Here is a 26,599-nt window from a genome sequence, read left to right as displayed (position 1 = left end):
TGCCATTTGTGTAATGCGACAGTCATACAACTAAGTATAAAGCAGGCTTAAATGACAAACATCAGCCGTTTTGAGAGATCACAGCTTTATTGAGTGTCCATCTTTTGTTGATTTCAAGCAAGCACATTCCCCTTGTCCCTCTCCTGCTCTGTACCCTGAACCTATTCCCTTTAACACATGTCACCCCCAGCTGTTACTATCAAATGCAAGCCACAGCCCTTAAGGACACTTGCCCCATTTACATTCTCCAAGTCAAGTTCTTCTCGTTGCGGAGGTCAGAGGTCTGTGTAGGACCTGTAGGGGGTGTGCCCCTAGCGAAATTCAATAGTCACATTTCATAAGTATCTACTTACTAAGGACATTTAGACTGCATCGAAAGTGTGTGTTGTGACAGCACGCCAAGTGTCACTGCTACAACAATTTGATGTTCACCGTGTCTACATAGGGGAGGCAGGGAGCCTCATTTGGACAAACGATTCTTTGTCCAGTCCTTTTTCCTTGTAAAAATCTTTGAGAACGGCACATATGCAGTGGTTGAGATTCATATCCATGGCAGCCTCTGAACGATGCTTTCATCACACCGACTGATATGAGAGGAAGTGTCCTCATACAGTTAATGTTACGTCTCTAGCGAGGTCACTCTATAGCCAAGTGATAACTGCTGCTAGTCAAAGCACATCAGTCAGTCAGTCGTTCCAATATTGGTGTGTGTGCGTGGTGAGGGGTGCAGTAGGTGTTTCAATGAATCAGTTCTAAAGGAGTGATAGAGGCTCAGAGGAGAGCGCTTGTTGGAAGCCAGAGCACCAATGAATAGCTGAGCGTCCTTTAAGGAGCTATAAGGCTGGGACATCTTCAGCTAGAGCTAAAAGTGTGTGGGTGGTTGGAGGGGGCCAATGGGGGGAGGGGGTTGTTGTGGTTGTGTTGTGGTATTCTCTCATAGCACTGAAACAAGAGCAAGGCAAAGCCCCCCCCCCCCCCCCATCATTTGTATGAAGGAAGGGGGGGGGGGCTAAGAAAAATCAACACCGACTTCACAGTTAAAGATGGAGACAGATGCAGTAATGTGACATGGGATACTTCTGAAAGGCATCACATTTTTCAAGAAGTGTGCAGAGCTTGTTTTGTTGATGGGAAATCTATCAAAGTATGGAGTGAAGAGTGTACGCTGAACGCACAGGGTAATAACACAGACACATGCACACAAATTGGTCCCCATTTCAGCGCCCTTAACCACTTAAACCCTATATATTTAGATGACCAGAGTCCCCCAGGGGTCTATTCTAAGCCGCCTCCTGTTTTTGCTCTACACTAAATCTCTATCAAAAATAGCCGATCTACAAGCTCACGACTTGCAACACGGCAAGTAGACATGCCATTTTTTCTGAATGTTAAACCCAGAATAGGGACACAGCGTTCAAGTGGTTAAGGGTTGAATAGTTAAGCACTTAGAAGTATGGGTCCACTGTCACAGACAGAAAACAGCAAGTTGGTGTTAAGGCTGGTTGTCATCAATAGGGCCATCAGGCACCAGGTGTCCCATCTGTTTACAGAACATCACAGCCAAACATACATCCAACACAAGAACACACACAGACGATGCGAGATTAAATAGGAACAATGATGCATGGAGTATGGACCTCTAGACGTAATGAGATACCCTTCACACAGAGCCTTGCTCTTCTCACTTCTCTACACCTTGTCCCTTGTTTGGAAATAATAGAGATTACCTGTTGCTCCAAACCATTTGGCTCACTATACAAAAGCAATAATAAAAAGGGCTACATAACAATTACATTTTTGCATATAAATTATTGGCATTTTAATTAAGCTATGTCAGTACTAATCTGAAAAAGAATAAAAAATTGATCAAATAAATCCAACACAAACCTCCCTACAGCCAGTATGCGTGTAACATGAAGTCTACCGGTCCAATACAATCTCACTCTGTTCCCAACATTGGTTCAGTCCATTCCTTCTTAGGGCCCAGAGCAGACAGACCCTCCAATCAATTACATACAACATTGACTCCGGAGGAGTTTATCCTTCATACATTATTCAAGTGTTCTAAATTTTTTCTTTTTATTTCTGAAAACAATGAACAACTCACATTTTATTTGTTTTTTACTGTACAAATGACCCAAAAAAAGAAAGAAAAAGATACATTTTAAAATCGCACATTTCTTGTTTAACGCACTACGAGTGGCGACACGTATACATGTCGATGCACTGGTCTGGATACTGTCAGGTGGATGAGAGGAATCATGGTTAGATCTGGTTCCTGTCCTGGGATGCTGCTTCAAATACAAAAACTTAAAGTCACCCAAATCCAAACTCAAAGAATGAAAGAGGTGAAACTGAAAATAGAATTGTGTGTGGTGGGGGGGGGCCTTCAGAGCCATCCTTACAGGACATTTCAACAGTTTTCCTTTAAACCCCCGCCCCGCGCGCAGGGTCATGTCATTTTGTTTCCTTTCTCTTTGAGAAATGAAATCTTCCGCTCTGAGAGGCAACGGTCTGTGTGGGTGTGAATGAAGGACTTGATAAAAACATGTCTTCTCTAGTGCTTCATGTAATGGCTACAACATGCACTGGAGAGTCAAGACTATAGGATATACGCAGCCATTAAAAAAAGAAAAGAAAAATGGACTCGCCAGTGAGTGATGCTTGAATCTCCTCGTGTGTGACATAATACATTGAGTGAATTCAGCGCACCATGTCCCTTTCCGCCTCATAAGCCCCCCCACCCCCACCCATCCAAAACCAGAGCCACATGTCTATTGCCCCAGTCCCTCGTCAGCCGAGGCAGGGACGGGTGGGGCCCGAGCTCTGGGCCAATAGGAAGGCCTGCACCACTTCCTGGGTCTGCTGGGGCGTGGTGTTGACATCCTCCAGGGCGTCGGCGACAGCAAACTGGCGGTCCCTCAGGCGGTTCCAGTTGGATAGCACGTTGTGGTACTCAAAAACCTTCTCGTAGTTCCCCACCGAGTTGTAGAGTTTGATCAGACCCCGGTAATCGTACTCCAGGCCACTGTATCCCTCTCCAAACAGCTTCTTACCTAGGAGAACATGTTCAGAGATGCTCCTGAAATCCTCCAAAAGCCAGATGTGCAAATAACATTTTGGGTGATCCGATTGGGACATACTTTGTTGCTTAACAAAATGACACAAAATGACACAAAATTCCCATTTTTTTCTTAGGGCCGTCCTACTACTGAATCCAGGTCAACTGCTAATGGAAACACAAACAATAACCAATCACATGACTCTTTATGTGTGTGTCTCACCGATAGCGATGGAGCGTAGGTAGAGTCTCTCTGCATCTTCGTACTGGTTCATGTCGTAGTTGTAGAGAGAGGCTAGATGGCCCACAGACAGCGCCACCTCGTAGTCCTCCTGACCCAACAGCTGTTCCTTAATCTGGATGGCCTTAATGTGCATCTCCTCCGCCTCCTGGGTGGGCCATGGGTGTACATGCACACACACAAAGTTACATTTAGAGACAACTGAAGATATCAAATCAACCGTTAGTTTACATCTCATGAGACTCCACTGACACTGTGATGTCAATGTGATTTACTCAGGAATGTATAATTATTCTTGAGCGTTTGAAATTGCTTGTGTTAGTCAGTGTTGGGCAAGTTACTTTAAAAAAGTAACTAGTTATAGTTACTGCTACAAAAACATAACAAGTTACTTTACTAGTTACTAAATTATGAAAGTAACTAGTGACTAGTTACTTTACTTTTTTTTTAAAGAAAGAAATAATACAATTAAATTTAAAAAATATATATTATTTCCAAATGATTTCGATAGGCTATACATAACGTTTATTTGTTTCTTCTTCTTTAGAAATATTTTCTTTCACATCAGGATGTAATGATCATTATCGCAAACAGAGCAATAACCCACTTATCTCCCACACTCCCTCCCCAGTCAGAGTTATCAGTTTGAATGAATTTGATATCATTTGTATATAGATGTGAGTGGACTTAATTTAACCGACTAAACCTTTTTTTTAATTTTAAAATAAAAAAACTCTCTCACACTTATGCCAGTGTACTGTATTACACACACACAGAGTTTTAGTGTTGCTCTGTGGCACAGTGAGAGAAAAGACCATTGTAGCAATTGTCATTATGAAATGTAGTGGAACATTTAAACGTCTTTCTGCACTGTAGTGGCCCTGCTGCTTTCACTGCTATTTTGCTGACTAGTTCTCTGAAGGCAACAGACTCAACTCAACCAACTTGCGATGGGAAGCATGTCCTCCTCAACAGCATACCTGCCAATCAATCTGTTTAGTTGAGCTTGGGTGACATTCTGTGGCGATAAAAAATAGTTTTTTGGCCGTTTAGATGGATGGAGTAGCTCCAGTTAGGTGCTTCAGGAGATTAGCATTGCTGTTACTCGGTGTGGACAATGTTTTCTGTCCTGCACACAGTTCACATTTCACTGCAATAGTTTTAGTGTCCTAAATAATGGTTATATTTCCAAGCTGCAGACTAAGACTGTGTGTGCGCGGTTGTGGTGGTGAGCGTGTTGCCGTGTATGAGTGTGTGTGTGTGTGTGTGTGTGTTAGCAAGGGTTTGTGTGTGTGTATTTTCTCCGTAAGGCAAGACCCGCCCAACTCTGTCTCTGATTGGCTTAGACTGACATTTTACCCCCTGTTAACCAATCATCACTCCTCTCTGGCCACTTTCACTTTCTCATGCTATAGTGAGAGGGATCGCTGTATCCAAGCCTGCCTGTCCCTGTTAGATGACAGGCAGGCTGCTCCACGGGGGGAAACAGTTCAGTTGGATCACATAATGTAACGCACCAATTTAAATCACAGTAACTATAACGGCGTTACTGAATGGGAAAAGGTAACTAGTTACGTTATTAGTTACCGCACAAAGTAGTTGCGTTAGGTAACGTGTTACGTTAGTAACGCGTTAGTCCCAACACTGGTGTTAGTATATGTTCTGTCCAAGAGGTCGTACGTGCCTGTTTAACAACTTATAATACTTTTCGTCTTTATGATTATGACTATGTGTTTATGTACTACACTGTGTACATTATAGGGCGGCAGTGGCTCAGGAGGTAGAGCGGACGCTTGGGAAACGGAAGATTCCCAGTTCGATCCCTGGCTCCCCCTGTGTTAGGGTCATCAATCAATCAGAATAATGTCTTAGTATGAGTCCCTCACTATGATGTGGGAAAAATATAATTAGCTACTGCAGACATGTACCCACCACCCTGAAACACACACACACACACCTCCAAGTTCTCCTACCTTGAACTTCCTCATGGACTGGTAGAGACGGCCCAGGTTTCCGTAGTGTTTGGCTGTTTGGACATTGAACTCTCCAAAGGCCTTCTTGGCCAGCTGCAGAGAGGACAGGTGGAGGTCATGAGCCTCCTGAAGGAGACGCTCCTCCGTCTCCTTGTTGTGACAGTCGATGGCGATCTCCTCTAGGATCAGGGCTGAGGGAAACACAAACATGACAATTTATAACAGTGTTTCATTGGTACCCTGTCAATTACAGGTCTGCTTGCTTGTTCTGTCTATGCTTTAACTCTTTACAGAGCAATTCTAAACTTTAAAAGGGCAACATTGCTGATCTTTATACAAAACAGGCTACATGAAACGACACGTAGGTCAATATTGTTACTTAGTTACAATATTGATTTCCAGCACCAGCTCTCGGGACACTTGGGAAGTGTCAGATCTTCGCGTCGTTCTCATAATGTTTAAAGTAAAAATCAGTTGTTTGTAAATTCGCTTTGCCTGGATGATATTTTCAAGTGCACTATTTCATGGACTGATCTATTTTCTATTTTCTGATTGGTAAACGTAATGCGAATTTCATGTATTATCAAATTACCCGAAGACCGGGCTAGTTGCCATCCCATGGCCTATTCCCAAGTCATTCTACAATGTCCTTGCTCAACACTTATGGTATCACAGTGATCATTTAGTGAAAAAAACTGATCTCAGTAGAAAACAGACTGTAGTGAATTCTGATTAGACTTTTTAAATTAGTTTAGTTTTTGCACTGAATATTTTGAATCTACTTTAGTGGAGGGTTTTATTTGGTAAACCATTTTAAGTTAATAAAATCACACACAGTGTGAAGAGAGTGGTGCCTTTGAATTAGTGTAACTGGTTGCATCCTTGTGTTGCAATCAGCAGCAGCTGTTGAGGCCGTGCTCAAACGGACGGACGGACGGACACACGGTCAAGTGTAGGAGTGGCTGGCACCACTCAAAAAACAGACCTCAGTGGAAAACCATAGATAGTTCTCTCTCAGGTTTATACTGTACTTTAGTTCTTCTGAAACAATGTTGGCAAGTAAAGCAACTAGGGCTGACCAATTTACTTTGAAGTTTTGTTCGCTGCCATCGGATTCGAATGGGAATATACAGTCCATATTCTCGTTTTTTTTTATCCCCCCCTCTTTTTTTTTTTTTTTTTAACCAAATAGCCCATCTACAAGCTCACAACGTGTTGCAGTGTGACATGTTGAGAGCTTGTAGATCTTCTTCCCTCCAATGCAACATGATACGTTTTGTTTTTTCTCTGCCCCCCCCCAGGCATACAGTCTGAGCCAGGTCTGAGGCTACACTGGCTGTTGGCTAAAGGCTAGGCTAACCCAGCGCTGTAGAAACAAACTAAACTAGCTCTGGGTATTAGTAGTTAGTACTATTAGTAGTAAGTACATATACATCTGTAAAGTATTCTAATATCACCACAGGGTTTGGAATCAAATGGTGTGTAAATGCACACATTTACGACTGATGTCAATTGTCAACATAACCAACCTCCATGTAGAATTATAGATCTTTATATCATTTGTTGCTTTATAGCCTGCAACTCATGTTTAATTTAGGCATATATGTTATCAGGTTAAGTAAAGAGCCATACAAGCCAAGTAAGTAGCGCAGCTTGAGCTCTGCAAGTCATTAATTCCCCCAAATGATTTCATCATGACTAAGTTTGTGCATTTTAAAAGGCCAATTAATTAATAATTACCCATTTGAAGGATTACAATACACAATGTTCAACAGCAAAAAGTCTGTTTCATGGCAGACAATAAATCTGTACTGGTCATGGCTCACGCTACTAAGATGTATAGCTACACAACATCACTCACAAGGCGAGATTGCGTTTTAACAGCAACTGCATTATATGTCTATGAGAGCCGGCAACTACTGGCGATAGCTGGGCGAAGAGGCGAAGTGGGCGGGGGGACGATGTTGATCTGAAAAGATGGATTTTATTTATCTTTTGGACGATGAACGTACTGTGACAGTGCATGCAAGACTGGGGCGGCGGAATGGGGATTGTTGTGGTGGACTTGCGCATTTGGCTCCAAGTAGTCGGACGCCTTTTTAGGAGACCGCAATCAAGTTGGAGTCTATTAATTCCAATGGAAGAGTGAACGTGAACACAGCTTCCAAATCATTCTTTAGCCCCATGGTCAGTGAACAAAATAATGGACCCTATCGTCACAAGCCACAAAATCTTCCCAAGATTTTCATTCAAAAAAAGATCTGAGAGACAAATCAGGAGAAAATCAACTATTATGGAGCATTCTCTGTCCCAGCAACACACACTTGTGGGATCTAGTAGGTGCAATTGGAAGACATAGGACATTCGCGAGAATCGCTGTCAGATGCCGGCGCCCACAGGAGACCATTTGTTGTTTGTTTGTTTGTCTTCTCTTTGGCACAGGCACTGACCTTTCTACACAGTGGGCAATGAGCTGCTTGGCTTACCTTTGACCCTCTTGGAGGAGGCCAGCAGCAGATGGTCCTCAGGGAGAATGTGAGTTATAATATCTATGGCACGTTCTGCATGGAATCTAGAGAGAGACACGCATTTAAGTAACCAACACACAGAGTACTTCTGAGAAAATAGAGCGTTTACCTTTAAGAAACTTGTTTTTCCAAACACTGCTACTCTCCCGTTATCGACTAGAGTCATGGAGGTCAAAACATAAATCACTCAGTGAACTGAGTGCTGCTCTAGTGCACACACACACACACACACACAAAAGACTGTTAAACACTTTTGCATTGACTGTCAATACCGATAGCAGCATCCTGTGTGGCCAGGAGGTTATTGCCATTTCAGTTCCGACCAAGAACCAGTACCAAATTGGCACTAGTTCTCTAGTCTGTACGCATCCCTATTCTGTGCTACGACCTTCAATGACACAGTAAGAACAAGACGACACACTGTGACACAGCATGAGTCACAGTCCACCATCTCTGTAATGTAATTAGCCTACAGGGCCACAAATAGCAGTCCCCAGGCTTCGTTCAGGGCTTCCTTGTACTCACAGAGCGTTGTCGAACTTCCCAGAGCTGTACTGGTGTACGTAGGATGAGTAGGCCAGGTCTTCATGCGCCGTGGCCACATGGATGTTCTTCCCCCCAAACACAGACTGTCTGATGTCCAGGGCCGTCTGGACAGACAGAGAAAATGGGGTGAGACACCAAATATGCTTTCTGTTCATATATTTGCACACACACACACACTATATAAAATTGCATGTAAAATTGTACTCATTCTGGATTCTTAGACGTAGTGTTAATATAAACAAACATACATACTTGTGTGTCCCATTAACTGACAAGAGTTCTGTACAAAGCAACATGTCTCATTTCATTTGAATGAAGCTTCTGTGTAGTAGTGTTCCCTCTATTGTGGTCTATATCGTAAACCCTACCTCCTATAACAACCTGATTTCACCTCAACCAATAATAAAGTTTGATCTCATCTTAGGTGTAGATGCCAGGGTATGAAAGAGAAGACAAAGGACAAATATCTGACTTTACTGAGAATGAATCTGGATGTAGCTTCTGAATAGGAATAGAATAGAATTGACCACACTGATGTTCAATAGTACAGGACTTTGTATTGAGCACACAAAAGACACACTTATGTTGCTAATCTTGACGGGACCTACCTGGTAAATGGCAACGGATTGGCATATGTTGTCTACATTTAATAAGTAAAAGCCGTAATCTAGCAGTGTGTCCGAGTATTTGGGATGCTTGTGTCCAAAATGTTCTCTGCAATACAAAAGAAAAGCATTCATAACAGAAATGTGATTGTTTTTTATTACATATTATCCAATGTCTTAAAAGATGCTATGTATACAACATTAAGCCACTAGATGTTGCACTTCATATCACAGCACCAATGTAGCATAAGGTTCCCTATTTCCGTGAATCATACCTGAATCGGCTGCCGTTAAGGGCTACTACAGACTAATCGGTTGTTACGGTGTCAAAGATTTGCTGTGTGCACACCACACAGACAGTCGACTGATGAAACAAACTATAATTTTGCACCCGACTAAATTATCAAAATGATTTCACAATGATAATAATTATTTGGGGAAAAGTGATACTTTTATTCTGCACCTTTTAAAACCTGTGGATGTTTTTATTATGATAATTTGTCAACATACAAATGTTATCAATCTGACCTATAACATATGATCCGTTACCTTGCTAGGAACACTGCATGTTTGATCAGCTGTTCTGCTTTCCTGAACTCCCTCTTCACCACACAGGCCTGCACAAAGTCAGACATTCACAACGTTATGCATATTAATACACCATGTATACCAGTAGTTATCAAATTGGGATCCATGGGACACACATGGTCCATAAAAGCCTTTGACATGGTGAGTTAACAGTTTAATAGACCTCTTTCACAGCACACATTGTGACAGTCATACATGGTTATAACTTAATAATAATTAATTAAATGTGGTTCTCTTTAATTTAGGTCATAGTGTGTGCCAGTGTGTACAACTTCTGTACAGTGCAATTAACATTCTGTCAAACTTAAATGAAACGCACTCGCAAATAATATTATTGCATGCCATATACATACTTGTACATACATGCTATGACCTATGGTATGTAGTGGGGTCCCTTAGCAAAATTATCGATACGAAGCTGATAATAGCGCCAAATTTTGCATGAGGCTTCTTTAGGACCTACTGATGGATTCTAGCCTTGGGTACAAAACTTTATTTTGAATATTTTCCATAAATTTAGGCTTATAAATATTCATAAAAAAAAACAGGCCGATTCACCTTTTGGCCTATAACTCTTGAACCGTAGGTCATAGCAATATTTTTTCACTGGACTCCTTGGATCATGACGCAACTTTGCATATAGGTCCCGCCTCTTTTCCGATTTCAAGATTTTCCGCCATTTTGCGTTATCTTCAAAACACATATTTTGCTACTAGTCCTAAATATTTTGTCCAAAACTCTCACAAATCGGCACACCCTCTGTCTTTGGTCATGTGATCAAGACTTATCAGTCAGAATTTTCATATTCCCTTCGGATTGGCTACGATTGGCTTCTGAAATTTGTGGGAGGGTCTGTTTGGAAAAAAATGGCACAAATCATAAACACAGCGTCCTATTTGTCCTAAATTCATATCATTGAGGGGCCATTAATAAACGTAGAGCCAATGCAATTTCATCCAAAGCTGTGTATGTCACATCAGGGCAAGCTGTGTCGTCTTTTGGTTCCAGTAGCACCAAAGTTTGGTACCCAAGCCAAAAGTTTGGTACCCAAGGCTAGAATCCATCAGTAGGTCCTAAAGAAGCCTCATGCAAAATTTGGCGCTATTATCAGCTTCGTATCGATAATGTAAAAAAATAGGGTTAAGGTACTGGACTAATGGCAACATGTCTGCTGTGAAAAAGTTCTGTGGTCTAATGAGTCCTTCCGTGTGGCTGGTTGCCATGCTAAAGTGGCAGGCAACCACCCCAGATATTCGTGCTGAAAGACATGCAATACATAGTCTGGGAGGGATTGCGTCGGAGCTTCAAATTGCGTTGTGATTCAAATCAACAGCCAATGAAGAAAAGGGGGCGGGATCCACATGCACTGGGTGTTGCATCTAAATAGGATCGACGGGAAGCAATTTCCCCTTGAGAAATTGCGGCCGCCATTGTTGTGTACTGCTGTTTGCCTCTCGTCTGACTTTTTAGACGAGTTGCACAGCTCTCAGAGGTAAGAGGCGTGTCCGCTCAGATTCTGAGCGTAAGTTACATCCCGCCCACAAATACCAGGGCTCTGGCCCAGAAGTTCCTCGCCGAGCTGGCGAAAACTTCTGGGAACTCAGATTATGCAATACAGGTCTCCAGCCAGAATCAAACTGGCAACGTTGCGATTATGTCTTGCCGTTGACACAGTATCCAGTCAGCTACCAGTATGCCTCATGGATTAGATTTCTATGTCAAGCTGACCATCAGCTTTCACTAACATGCTGTAACATAATGTGACAAGAGCCTTGTTCAGTGTAGCTGACCTTGGAGGCTTGTCTGAGGACATCCACCACCACTTTGACAGGCAGGCCCGGTGTAATCTCCTTCATGGCTTCTATACACCACCTGTATGCCTGTGAGACATGACAGGAATAGGAAAAATACATTTTGTAAGACTTTAACAGATAGGACAGTGAAAACAGTCAAGTGAGGGTAGAGAGGGCAGCTAATAATCAAGACTGGTCCTCCTGAGCCCACGATTCGACCTCAAGACACAGGGCCTCATTCACAAAGCTCTACTTAAACTTCTACTGTGTGTGTCTGTTCCTAAGTAAAGACCAACGTGGGATTCGTGAAAGGGTGTCCATACTGGATTTGTGTGGATATCAGGTGTATCAGATGATGGATTCCAAATGATGCACACAATGCAAATATGTGCATCATTTGCATTGTTTCAGGGCCTGTTTAACACCATAAAAGGCAACCGGATGAATATCAAACGTGAAAGCAACTTCCCTGTTGCGAAAGCCTCTAGTACAATGGTGTCGCTCGCCAAATGAAACAGATCTAGATGCTTACAATGCGTTTTACTTAAAAAACTATCAATAGATAATTTAAAAAAAAACTTTTTTGTCATATGTTTTGACAAATGTTAGATTGAGGTTTGGCAACATTAGAATTGATTTTGCATGAAGAATAAGGCCTTCTAATGTTTTCTGCCACGACGACTGTCTTAGAACAGACGTGAGTTTGTGTGTACCTAATGATCACATTTAGCTAAGATGAATAATGAATTGACTACGCTTGGGGAAATACCTTTTTACCTTTAGTATCAAATCTGATTGCACACACGTTTTGTGAATGAGGCCCATTGCGTTGGTGTGGTCCAGAGATCCCCAAATGTGTAATTTAAAAAACTCACAAATTGCATAAATGTAATGCATAATCCAACCAACATGTCCATCCACATGGTGTAAGATCAACATCACTATTTTCCAGTGTAATCTACAAACATTCATATTAAATATGGCTACTACCTCCTATAACACATCACAGAGACACATTCTGCTGAAGAGTAAGCGTCGGCTTCTGTACAGCCAGGCGTACCTCATCATAGTGGCTTTTGGCGAAAAGCAAGGCACACAGCTCGCCGTACAGCGCTGCCTTGTTGGCCAGGTGGCCATGTTTGGCTAGTTTGTCCATGTAGGACTGGGCCAACTTGAAGGTCTCTTCCCCCAGGTGATATTTACAGTTGCCATTGCGAACATGGAGTAGTCTATGGAGACAAGGAAACAGAAGAGATCTGGTCAATAAGAGGGACAGATTATGATGTTCACGGTGGCTGTTCTGTACATTAGATAGAGACCTGTGGTTAAAAGGTCTTTTTCACAAACATGGACGACATACTATACTGTAGAACCTTCTCTTACTGTTAACTCTTTGACTGCCAGAGTATTTTCATAAAGTACTCCCCCAGTGCCAGCAATTTGTGTTTTTTTATTTTTATATTTTGATTTTTTTTCATGAAAATAATTCAAAGACACATAATTTAAAGGCACAGCACAAATCCGCCACTAGAGAGCAGCACATGACAGCTTGATCAGGTCGTTGGGTCACTGTCACCCTTCTTGGGAAATTAGACAGGGAAAAACATGAAAACGGATGTGACGTAGTCCCAGATTGTTTTGATCGGCCAAAATTACGATGTGATACACGACGGCGATGACTGATCGTCACCCAGACCATAGATTATAGAAGAGAACCTGTCCGTTTGTCTGTTATATCGTGTGAAAAACCGTTTGTTTACCTATCCTGGACGAAAATGACCGGGGGGAAAAATCTAAAACCGGAAACGGAACCCAGGTCATGAAACCGGATGCAGATGTGGGTGAAGTAAGTGGAACTCGAAAATAACATTGAATATTAAGCAGCATAGCGCGATCAGAGATTAAACAATGAACGCGCGTCCAGCGTGTCAAACGCGTCGACGGCCAACTGGACAAAGTAGCAATTGACGCGTTATCGCGTCAAGGGCAGTCAAAGAGTTAAGAAGCCAACTTCTGCCTGTTATTATTCCGTCTGATCACCTGATGTATCTATTGATATATATTTTTCGGTTTCTGCTGTCAGTCGACTGCATTATTATTAAAAGTCACCCAACAGAAACATTAAGATTTGTCAGTGACAACACCTGTAAGGTTTTATACACTATTTAAATACAAAATAAATGCTCACAGACAAAATAGTGGCGGTACTTCAGTGGCCTACTGGCAGCGTGCGTACAAACTTTGGTGCTGGTCAGTCCAGCAGTTTGCGAGATTAGCTCCGGACACAGAGCCTCTCATAGATAGCTAGTAGTGATGAGCGGGCCGACCCGTAACCCGCGGGTCCCGCGGGTCAACCCGCGGTGCGGGTGGTCGAGTCAGGATTTCAGGGGCAATTATGTGGGCTGCAGGTGAGCGGGTCAGCCGCTCTCACACGAAAAAAAATAAAAATAAATAAACATATTTTGAACAACATGCTTGTTTATTTAGCCCATGACAATGTTGTGCTACTGTAGACATTTAAAACGACTTTGGGTACTTAAAAGAGCACTATATAATATAGATATATATTCCCACCACGGGTCGCGGGCGGGTTGAGCCATAGATTTATATATGGGTTCGCGGGCGGGTTGAGGCGGGTTGGGTTCCGTGGCGGGTTGGGGTGGGGCGGGTCATGAAAAAACCCGACCCGCACATCACTAATAGCTAGCCTCTTCTCAAATATTCAAAATCTGTTAATAAAATATTAAGTATGTTCACATACAAGGACTTTGACTTGGTACATTGCCATCAGACACAAAGCAGATCAAATAAATATATACAATATAAGAGAAAAGTATAAAAAAGTGTAAGTAAATCGCCTATGTCCAGTATATTGACCATGTTTATGATAAAGCTATACTTCAGGGACTTGCAGCTCTTGACCCCAAATCTTAACATTTGTTAGGTTGGTATTATGGTTGGGGAGTTTTCACTGAGGTTGGTTTAAATGCAGGCCTATCAGCATGGTCTATACTAGTTGACACATAATGCAATGGTCCAATCAAACAGCAATGATTCGAACACGTAATTACTTTAAGTACTGTTAAATTTAATATTTATTAAGACAAAAGACATTAGAGTCTGACCTGACGCAGCACTCCACAGCACGGTACCAGTGCAGGACCTCATCATGGAGCGTGCACAGCTGCAGGCACGACAGGAACACTTTCTCCGCATCCCCATACCAGCCCGCATCAGACAGGAAGCCACCTACATGCCACATTATGGATTTATTAACAATAGGTCCAAAATGTTACCTTGTTAACCGCACACACAAAATAATCTCTATGGGGCTTATGTGCCCTTAAATGGAATTGTCAAATTTGTGGATGTTAAATCAATTCATGCCATCAATTGTGAATCAATGCAAAATCTTTTGGAGTACATACTTTCTCCAAAATGGTCAAATATGATAGACACTAAAATAGTCTATCACAGTTTATAGCTCTATTTCTCATCAAATTTGCAGCAGCTTTCTCCAGATTAAAAGGCCTCTACTTTAAATTGGGGGAAATACGGTACATTCTTACTTTTAGGCCCCTTTATTAAGTCACTATTTTTTCTAAGTAAAAATTTGTTTCAAACTAGTTTATTTATTTACATGTTTTGCATTTACATTTCAATGGCGGGATCTTTATAATGTGTGATGATTCCAGGTTGGTTACACAATAATAATGTTTCTCATTATTCGGTTGCAGTAAACGTCAACTAAGGATTAGGCAGAGCAGACAGACTTATTCTAAAGCAGCACTGGAAGTAGCTCATAGTAACAAAATATAACGAGCCATGTGTGTCTTTTGTTTGCCATTTACATTTAGAAGAACAGGTGTTATACCAAAAATGGAATGCCTGCTGAAAAGTGAACTTGGGTCCTCGCGACTCACAAGGAGCATACTGTATGGCTAGTCCACTAACAGGCTGCACCAACAGGCACCCCTGGTATATTCATTTAACTTATACTGACTTTTGTCTTATATTGGGTGATGTCTTTGTGCTCACAAATAGCCAACGTAAAATAAGGGATTCACTTTTCAGCCTTTCGGTTTGTCTGTACGACACTGGAATGAAGCAAAAAAACAACAACACACATTTGGACTTGGCAAATGTCTAAATTACGTCAGGTGTCTGACAAGCACACTTATGTAAACAAACAAATAGTGACATAATCTCTGCTCAATGGACCCTTCGCTAAACCCCACCCCAAAAGCGATTGTCCAATGCCAGCTTAGCAACCGTTGTTAGCCTGGCATAGGTCTGGCAAACTTTCGTCACCTGCCATAGCTGTCAATGTTATTTCGCCCGCACACACACAATCATTTGCAACATAATAGCAAGAATAGGAATACCACGATAACGCAATGGTGACTATGAACCACGTACCCAAACCCGTTTGAGGCTGCTTTTCCCAAGCTGAAATCTGTACTTAAACTACAAGGCTGAATGGCTGTGTTGTTGAACACATACACAGCTTCTTCAGGAAAGTTACACGAAACGACTCACTTGCCCAGGTGGTGTCAATAATAGGCTACTAATCACTGTAATCGTAACAAAATTCAGAATCACAGCGCTGCCTGTTTCGGATTCCGCACGTTAAAGTATATTAATTCATTTGTTCGTCTATTTATTAACTGCTCCTGGCAGTCTTACCCTGCGGTACATGAAAACTCCTGTTACAGTCATGGATCAACTTTAACCTGGTGTTTGCACTCTCTCCATTTACGGTCCGTACATCTATATAAACGTTCTGATTTCAAATATAAAGTGCTTACCCCATGGCCACGGATGTTGAAATTATGCACGGGACTCTCAAAAGTACCCGTATATTCTGTATTGTTCAATAAAAAGCATTTTAATCCGATCAGTGGCCATTTTCTCATAATGTATCAGAGTGCAATACACCTACAAACCGATAGGGTCGCTTAGTTGAAAGCGCATGGAGAAAATGGCCACGATCAGATTAAAATGCTTTTTATTGAACAATACGGATGATACGGGTACTTCTGAGAGCCCGTACATAAATGTAACATCCGTGGCCATGGGATAAGCACTTTATATTTGAAATATGAACGTTTATGTAGATGTACGGGCCATAAATGGGGAAAGTGCAAACACCAGGTTGAAGTTCATCCATGACGGTCGTGACAGTCGACCGACGTGTATCCATGGCTATTACTCCCTCTAACATTTCCCATGTTTTTAGTTTATTGAAATAATGTCATGCACATTTGTCCAGTGCATAGCCTACTGCAGGCCTTGTTGACTAGATTTAGAAGAGATTTTGAAGCTCTTGCTCCTGAAATGATCGATTATTTTTAAGGTGAAAAGCCATCATTTAACATGAAAGTCAATGGGTGAGAAGCAAAGTTTGCCAGGCGCTGCCAGGCCTGGGTGTGACTAACTTCGCACCACCAGTCACAGGGTGGAGTGGCTGGGGCTTAGCGAAGGGTCCATTAGCTTAGATGCAGGGCTCCAGGGTTCCTAATCAGAGAAAGAAAACCAGCTGGATATGCATTAATGTTTGGCTACCCAGCAGGCACTTGTGGAACACTCAGTTTGCTAGCATACGTTCCTCAAGCAGGTCATATCAGGGCATACTGTATGTAGGCCGTCTATGGTAGACGAAGAAGCTCGTCTTATTTGATCCCTGCCACCTACCCAGCACAAACCCAAACTGAATGGCCTTCTCTTTGACGTGGGCGTCAGACTCTGCAATGTAGGAGCAGCGTCGGCTGAAGGAGTTGGCCAGGACTGAAGCCACCTTCACGCCATGGTCCATCAGAGCCTGGAAGCAGTGGTGCAGGAGGTGTCTAGAGAGACGACAAAACGAAACAACTAATTCACTGTGGCAACAATGTCATGGTCCGCTGTGATGCTTAAATAGGTTGAAGCGGCCAGCCAAGCAACGAGGGCATCTATCCCCCTTTACAAGGCGCTAGACCAGGGAGATGATGGATTGCTGATGTTGAGTGCCACACCTACTGTTAGCTACGGCACCTGTCCAGGGTATTGAGATAAAAGAAAATAACTAAATATATACAGTAATCATGGCATACGCTGACGTGTACTAAATTGATACAGTGATCATATCACACACACTGAGGTGCATAATCCTCATATAAACCCAGACGGGGCAAAGCAGGACCGCCTCCTTTCATATAGATGTTTGTTTCCAGTCCACCTGTGTGGTTCTAAATGACGGCACACTAGCGCCTAAGGCACCCCTTGAACCCAAACATGCCCCCACGGCCGTTTTGACTGACAGCGATGTGTCCAAACACGCCCCCACGGTCGTCCTGAGTGTTTGCTATGAGAACATAGGCTAACGCAGTGATATATCAAGGCGATGACGCAACTCAATTATTATATTAAACTTATATTACATAAACACCAGGTCGTCTGCCACTCTTAGTTCTTTTAGATCTCCTTTTAAAACACTCAACAATAGCTTATTGTGTTACATAATATGGGCTAGCACTCATTCATCTCATCTTCAAAAATGCTCAAGCAGTAGATAAATAGGTCTATGTACAGGTAGGCAGGTGGGTAGGTCAGGTGGTTATACTGAATACATGCATGCATGTATGTTTTTATTATTTTTTGATTTGTAGAAGTGATTCTACAATTAGGGTAAGGCGTCAATGAGCAAATCTATTTTTAGTTTAGTTCTAGTTTTAGTTAAAAAAAAAACTCAACAATAGCTGCAATAGCAGAAAGATGAGGCACCCTAGCATGTTAATTAATTAGAAAGATGGGGCGTTATATATGCTACTCCATACTACATTATTATTAAGTTGGGTGGCATATACTGTATAGACCTACTTATTATTATCCTACAATTTAGCGAGACTAAACTTCCATTCATTGAAAAATCGTCCAGAAGAGAAAGGGGGAAATAATAACAGTTAAAGGCAGCAGCAAACAGAAGGGTGTTTTAAAAGGAGATCTAAAAGAACTAAGGGTGGCAGCCGACCTGGCATTTATATAATATAAGTATAAATATAATAATTGTGTTGCGTCATCGCCTTGGTATATAACTGCTCTAGCCTGTGTTCTCATAGGACAGGCTAGAGTACCCCCAGGACGGCCGTGGGGGTGTGTTTGGACGCGTCGCTGTCACTCAAGACGGCCGTGGGGGGCGTGTTTGGGTTCAAGGGGCGTGGCCTTAGGAGCTAGTGCGGCGTAATTTAGAAGCACGCGTCTCGGCCGGTCCCATTGTGTTCTTACCTTTTGTCTGAGGCCCGTAGGACTTTGGCAAAGACCTCCAGTTCACAGAACTCCCCACCCAGCTGGCACAGCCGGCCCTGCTGGTAAAGCTGAGGAGAGAAAGGGACAGAGAAGGAGAAAGGACATTGAGATGAGCAAGGTGAGCAAAGGGAACTCTGTTCACTCACAACAATGTGGATGACAGTCCATCAGTGGGGAAACAAAGGTGATGGCTGAGTCATGAGAGATCAAATGACCTCTAAGCAGAGGGCTATGCCCTATACACTCTGGAATTAGAGTGTTGGACATGACATCCTGCTGCAGTATGATCCCAATCAAATTACACTTCACCTGTAGTCCCGTTTAGAATCTAAGAGTGTGTGGCAAAACTACCAAGAAGTATATTTTTATCTTAAGTAAAATGTAATAAATATTGTGTGACTATAAGTAGCTACTCTGAAACACATACATCCCAATGACATAACCTAAAATAAGGATGGAACAGTGACATGACACAGCACTTCTCAGTATAGCAAATAGCAACTGATTAACTTTCAGTGTAGTCATGTACTTATTGACAAAGTTAAACTAGGATCAATCAGGTAAACAAACAGCTGTACTTTTCAGATTGCAATGTGTTATTATTACTAGGTTTAGAACACCTGTAATAACTACAGGTTTAATCACTTGTGCATTGTTTTTGTACTAATGTCTAACTATACAGGTTACATGGTGTAAACTTACTGAATACAACCATGTTTGTAGCTTGCAGCCAAGTTACCTAGCACTTCTTTGGTAGCTTGTTAGGCATATTCAGCATCATAATAATCTCCAGAATGTTTTGAATTGATTCAGGAAATGAGCAGATAACACATTCAGTTACATTTATTATTCTGAAATCATTAATAGAGTTGTCTGTACAGGACAGCGTATTTCCACTTACTGACTGTGTCACACTGACTATGTCAATCTGAAATGACATGTCAGCTGCTATGTATGCAGCTATGTATGAAACTATCTGCCCAGACAATGAATGATAGGCTAATTATGTTTCTGTTTTTAAAGCAGGCTTCAGCACACACGGCACTGTTCAGAAGTTCAAACAAAGCAATTCGCTGATGCCTGGCGTGTCATGAAAATGTGCTGAGCTGGAAGTTGGTATACTCAGTGCCTTTACATGTTGGATTCTGTGATGGATATCACCCAGTGTCACTACTGGTCTATGTTCCACACTTTAGTTTGTACTATTATAGCTCTTTAGCTGATATATTACACAATAAATGATTCCTTCATGCGTCATGAGGAATGCAAATACTTTTCTACAATTATTTTATGGATTTCTGCTTTATCCGGGACACAGGGCAACAAGGAGTCAAGTGACTAGCGCAACACAAGTCCTGCATCATAAACTGAACCCAGGACATTAGTTATGTGGTCAACAAGTCATGAACTGTATCCCACTCTTCCAGGACAACCCTGAGATACACAACGATGTGGGACTAATGGGCTGAACAGCATACACATGTCACTCTGCAAAGGATGCAATACAAAGCAAATATATATTTTGTCTTGTGTTAACCCATTAAGACCTGGAACTGTGTCATTTTTAGATTTGAGCTAAAAAGCATTATTTTACACTTTGGGCTATTCAAAAATAACAGATATACAAGCTCATAGCGCGGCACCGAGTGCTGCGCTACGAGCTTGTAGATCTGCTATTTTTGAAAAATCGTGAAAATGTGTGCAAATCTTTGAATATATATATTTTTAAAGCGAACATTTTTAACTCAAATCTTTGCTTCTGGGGGTCCCTGGAACTAAATATTTTGATGGGGGTCCGCGGCCAAATACATATAATTTTGGGGGTCCTTGACATGAAAAAGTTTGAGCACCGCTGATATAGAAACATAGGTTTTTCAGAATACTGTTGAGATTTAGGAGACATGTAGAATCGGGTCTCAATATTAAAATCATATCATACTGTGTACATTTCTCAATTAAGTTATTTTTGATATAATCTTTGACTGGTATATGTTTTACAATAACCATTCCACACAGTGTTTTTTGATAACTTCAACACTTTTAAATATCTTTTATATTAACCATATTAAACTTGTAAGTGTCACACAATGACGTGGGCACCGGAAATAAACTGTGCCAAAAGAGTCCCTGTCTTGTCCCCAAGAGGTCAAACTCAGGATAACCGGTTAAAAATCTAACCGTTTGGAAATGTTTTTAACCAGCCCAAGCCTATCCTAAAGCCCATCATGTTGGGAGCAGAAAATCAAGAACTTGAAGACTCCCCCATTATCATTATAAAGGTGTCTAGTTTGAGAATATGTTGGTTTCTCTGTGAAATACAACAACGGAGGCCATTATTGTGGGATCTCTGTATAAAAGTGGCTAGTGGGCGATTGTGAATTTGTGATACATTGATGAAGCAACGACCCTAGATCTTCACTGCCCCTTTGTTTTCTGATGACCACTCTTCATATACTGTGTAATCGGTTGGTGCCCTTGAGTATTTGGCTAGCGCTTACAAATGGGATGAGCCTTCCTGCTGCTCTGCTCACTTTGCTCCCACTCATCATATTGCCTTTTTAATCAGAGGAAGTAGTCTTGACCTGAATGCTCAGATTATGTTTTCATGTGCCTTTTTACAGCTAGTAATGAACTATGATAAATCTAAAATATGAATATTGTGAATGGGAATCTGGACTGAGCTTTCTAAGCAGTTGAATATGAGAGGTTGATACAAGGGGGAAAGAAGTCAGTGATAAAGTGGGATTACAAGCTGGTGTTGTGAGCCTGGTGTCTCAACCAGTGTGTGTGTGTGTGTGTGTGTGTGTGTGTGTGTGTGTGTGTGTGTGTGTGTGTGTGTGTGTGTGTCACATATGTCCTACATTCAAATCCAACTCAAGACCTGCGTAACTTACTGCATGTCATTCCGCCCCTCTACCCCTTCTTTCCCAATCTATCTCGATTGTACAGTCTAATAATGCAGTAATATTTTTTACTTTCCAGGTGATATTCATGCTGTAGACTCTAGACATATTTTTTAAAAGGTATGTGAAAAGCCAGGGTGTGGTGAAATTCAGTTGCACTCCAGGGGCGGGGGGCTCACTGACATAACTGGAGCAGGTTTGCATAGATCCAAAGAACCTGACGAGTGAGCTGTGAGCGCAGTGTCCTAACCGTGTTGATCCAAAACACATTACAAGGACAGGAAGCCGAGCATGGGATATGAACTCAGGGGAGCATTCAGTAACATGCACCTCTTCCCACTGTATTTCCCGTCACTAGAGTACTCACTGTTCAGCTAAATGTTGGGGCGGCTATCACACAGTCTGTTAATGTAATCTACTACAGAAATATTAAGCTGTGCTGCTTATGAATCCTGCCTGCCTGAGCGTATACTCCGCTGCAATGCCCTTGTGCTTAAGAACCTCGCAGAGTCCATGGTGTAGTTTCTCAGTGGTCCTGATAAGTGGCAAGTCTTGTCACTTGCCACCATGTTGCCAAAGCAAATTCATTGTATGAATATTAATATTTGAATATTACCAACTGAAATCTATATTCAGCAGGTCAGGTTTATATCTTGCCATTTATCAATGCTCCATGCTGCTGGTATTGTGCTTAGTTGTAAAAAACTTGAAGCTCCCAACAAGTCAATAAAGAACATGGAAGATAAACATTAATTCATGTCAGCCCACATCCACACTAAGATGTTTTCGTTTGAAAACACATCCACACCACTCTGGTATTTTTGGACCCCTAAAACAGAGACATTTAAAAACAATGCTGACTCTGTTTTGTTGTGAAAACTCCAGCAATGCATGTTAGTCTGGACAGGTAGGAATGGAGTGGAGAGACCTTTTGAAAACGATGATGTAGACACTGATTTTTAATGTGTATCGTTTTTAAATGTGACAAGCACCTTGAGTTGCGGAGAACGGTATTTTGCTCCCCTGTATGCCTAGTGTGTATAGTGGAAGTGATAATAAAAACAGATTCTGATGTTCACAAAACATTTATGTTCAAATTATTAGTTATGTTTCTCGTTGCTTTGGTTTTCCATCTTATAGACAAAATGTGCAAAAACAGATGTTCAACCCTGGGGTCTTTTTTTCTTGTCGTTGTATTTAACCAATACTCAAATGTAATATTTGGCAAATTTTGACTGATGAATTTTCCTATTATTTGCGCAAAATCAATAGTGGTACCTAGTGCTGAACCTCAAATTAACAAAACAAGTTTCAGTTTGTTTCAATCAGGCTTCTGTTCCATTTATAACAATATTGACAGGATGATGTGCACACTCACAGAGTTGTGTGTGGCATAGGTACTCTAATAGCATAGGTACTCTAAAAGCATAGGTACTCTAAAAGGCTGTTTGACACTGCGGGTTAAAATCTCTAAAATAACATATTCCTGTTTAGTTCTAGAGTTCAAATCATAAGCCTAAGAACGTTACCCATAATGTTGTGTTGTGACAAAAGACTGTAACAGCATTTGTGCGTTTCAGCAAGTTATTGCACCCTAAAATGAGTTAAACACCCCTGTCTTAGCTAAATCCTTAGTCTACATCAAGAGAAGGGGAAAACATGATTTCAATGTTGACGCATTGTGACTACTGACTACAATTACCATTTCATGAATGTTGTTGTAAATGATATGCCTGATATGCCCGGTACACACCTGCCCACATTGCACAGTGTACTGAATGAATGGTGAGGTGATCTGCGTCTTCAGGAGTAGTGGAGTATGGACAGAGATTATTCCTGACAAAATGCTACAACTCTTGTGTGCATGGAGATGGTTTTAATTTTAAAACACGGTTTCACAATGAAAACATCTTAGTGTGGATGTTTTCTTAGTTTAGGTGAATTAGGAAACATTATTGAATAATATTCTTCCAATGAAGTATTCTATGGTTGGGAGGCTCACTAAATGTTTAATGAAATTTAACTCTGTTCATTTATATTGCCAATTCTGACTTAATATTTAAATAAACTCTGCATCACAGCACTCATTTACATTTGTTAGTTATTATCCAGGTCAAACGCTATTGTACTAATTGTACGTCAAAATACAATATGACCAAGTTTGACATTTTAATTAATGGTCATTGGTCAATCTCATTTATGTACAGTCTATAAATGTGGCCACTAACTGCAATATAGTGACATTAGCATGACCACTGCCACGTTATTGTTAGTAAAGTAACGTCTAAAAGTCTTAACTACTAACACATTTTGTCTGATATTGTGTAGCAAAAATGGGATTTTGATTATTATAATATTGTGACTTTTAGCTCATGCTGTTTTCCATGGTCTAAAGGGCTACATTGTAGTTAAATAATATTTTAGGAACTTATTAGACTGTTCTATCTGAGTGAAACCAGCATGTACTCTCTCAGCTCAGGGGTCCTTGGCCTGAAAAACACTGAAGCCCCCTGACTTAAGGAGACCCGACCAATGTTGGGACCCCTGGGTGGAAGAAGGAGGTGCTCTTTAAATCAAAACACATCTAAGCATGTGACACTAACGAGTGTTTATTTAGCTCCCGTTGGCAAAGAACAAACAATGAGTAATGTGATTGATTTCCACAACTTTTACAATAGCAATTCTGCAGAATGACGGTTAACCCAGCCAAGCTGGGTTGGGTTAACCCACTGCCCGTTGAAATGCTCTTTTGACAGGGGGCTCTCACTTTAGCAGCTATAGGCTAAACGGTACGTTCACTCGGACGGTCTTTTGGGCCGCTGACAACACATATACAACACATTATATTACCTTATAATAGACGTCGAACTGTATGTTTTCCGGCAGCGAGCGTATGTCCCTCCTGGAGCGGCTGTAGTTGTCCACCACGGCCGAGATAGCCGTGTTGTACAGCGTCTCTGGGATCCATTCGAGCTCCACAGCAGCCATGTTGTTTTCTCTCTCCCCTCTCTCCAAAAAAAAAAAAACCTAACAGCAGCAGCAGCTAGCCTAGGATAGAAAAAATTCCAAGGATGATACGGTGACGTCACGAGGCATCACGGAAGTGCGGGTATTGTTTCCGTAGGAGACGAGACGCCTCCGCCGAAAACTTACGTCTCGCCTCCTATGGAAACAATAGCGCCCCGCTAAAATAAGCATAGACAAAATGTATGTTCAACTCTCTCTCTTAATCTCTTAATTCTTGCAACAAATTTAATATATTAATTGTACCAAATTTGCTGACCAACGTCCAAATATTGTTTTTTTTAAAGCCTTATTATTGTCATACTTAGAAACCTTAAAACATCGTACAAACACTACAAGCTATTAAAACCAGAAGAATCTGTGGTTAATATATTGCCTAAAGTCTACCTATATATCATTCTACCTCGAGCTTATTTATTTATTATTATTTTATTTTTCCAGTATTGAACTGCATTTTGTCCATTTTGTCAATCAAATTAAAAAGAAAATACCTAATAAATAGTCGTGTGAAAATGTAGTATTTAAAACAGCACGTACATTTTCCATTTGAAAACACGTAATTTGGGTTGTCCTTCCTCGAATTAGAGAAGAATAAATGTCAACTGCGCGGTTTTGCCGTTAGACTAGACTAGAGGAAGCACTTCCGCTAGATGGCGCTGCTGAAGCCCTATTTATACTCCCGTCACCGCCAAAAATACCAGGTCTACAAGCTGTCAAGCTCAGCGTCCGCGAGGCGTTGCAAGCTTGTAGATCTGCTATTTTCGGCACGCGACGGCGACACCATCGTACGGCGGAGCGTAATAATACAGTCGTTACGTCACTGATAAATCCTTGGTGTCGACACTCAGCCCTACTCCTCCTCCTCTCCCAACTCTAAACAGCTACATCTGTTACCTAGCACCTACAGTAAAAATCATAATTATAATAATAATAACTTTCACTACGAGTCCTCGTCATACAAACCTTTGAATTGGAGCTAGCGATAATTGCACTTTAGCTGAGTGACGACAATCTGGGCCGATGCGATGTTACATCTCTCTCCTCCTTCATCTCTCTCTCGCTGTCCGCTTTTTCCTTTGCAGACAGCTTTTCGTGCATAGGGTGTTTCTTTTGCCTCTTTGGATCATTCGTTTAACATAATTTCTTATAGCTTTCAGTGGTGGAAAAAGTACACACATTTTTTACTTAGGTAAAAGTATCAATACTGCAATGTAGAAATACTTTGTTATTCAAAATTTACTTAAGTAAAAGTACAAAACTATTGGTATCAAAATGTACTTAAAGTACCAAAAGTAGAAAGTAGGCCTACCTACTTATATGCAGAATCTCGCATTTCACAAGTTTTCAAATGTATAACATGTATAAAAATCATTTGAAAATAGCAGATCTACAAGCTCACAATGCGTTGCATCTGAAGTGGTTAATGTTTGTTTTGAATAATAATCAAAATCTACAAATTAACTTAACTAAAGGTTTCAAATAACCTAACCAGTGTAGCCCGGCCCATTGTAGAGTAAAAATACAATAATTGTTGAGATGTAGTGAAGTAGAAGTAAAAGTATTGATTATTGGAAATACTCCAGTAAAGAAAAAATACCTCAAAATTGTATTTAAGTACAGTACTTGAGTAAATCTACTTAGTTACTTTACACCACTGATAGCGTTAAAGTTATTTTAATTCGAAATTTGGGCTTACCTTTACAGTTTTATAGGCCTACTTTACTTGAGTGTTTCCATTCTTGATACTTTATAGTTCTTCTCCATTTCGTTTTTTTTACTCCGTTACAATTATTTGAAAACTTTATATAATTTTTAATTTATTTGTCATAGCTCAAATATCGGTGTTTGAGATTTTGTTGAGTAAAATATTGGTTATTATTATTTTAAAATGTAGAAAACATAAAAAAATTGTTTGTGTATCTGGACAAAAAAGTACCTTATGATGCCTGTCCGTTAGAGATGCGCGGATCGCGGTTTTAGCCGCGGTTGCCGCAGTTAACCGCAGTTTGGGTGGATTTGGGTCAATCAAATATAATTATTAATTCATATTGGA

At 41.1% G+C, this 26,599-nt stretch overlaps 1 protein-coding gene across 1 annotated transcript; it reads right to left on the bottom strand.

Annotated features, from left to right (window-relative positions):
* Positions 1-107: 107 nt before the first annotated feature.
* On the bottom strand, positions 108-25,657 carry appbp2 (amyloid beta precursor protein (cytoplasmic tail) binding protein 2). The gene is made up of 14 exons (XM_080428493.1): positions 25,510-25,657; positions 24,373-24,570; positions 18,599-18,687; positions 17,030-17,181; positions 14,461-14,584; positions 12,396-12,564; positions 11,333-11,422; positions 9,504-9,571; positions 8,958-9,063; positions 8,329-8,453; positions 7,762-7,847; positions 5,276-5,466; positions 3,285-3,450; positions 108-3,056 (listed from the first exon to the last, which is right to left on the bottom strand). Exons 2-14 carry the CDS (start codon positions 24,508-24,510, stop codon positions 2,794-2,796), a joined length of 1,767 nt encoding a protein of 588 aa, XP_080284619.1. The 5' UTR covers positions 24,511-24,570; positions 25,510-25,657; the 3' UTR covers positions 108-2,793.
* Between the last annotated feature and the right edge of the window lie 942 nt (positions 25,658-26,599).

Source organism: Gymnoscopelus braueri (genome assembly GCF_963280865.1).
Source record: "Gymnoscopelus braueri genome assembly, chromosome: 5".
NCBI classification, from domain to species: Eukaryota; Metazoa; Chordata; class Actinopteri; order Myctophiformes; family Myctophidae; genus Gymnoscopelus; species Gymnoscopelus braueri.
The sequence above is the reverse complement of the archived record's forward strand: the minus strand, read 5'-3'. Positions and strand labels throughout refer to the sequence as shown.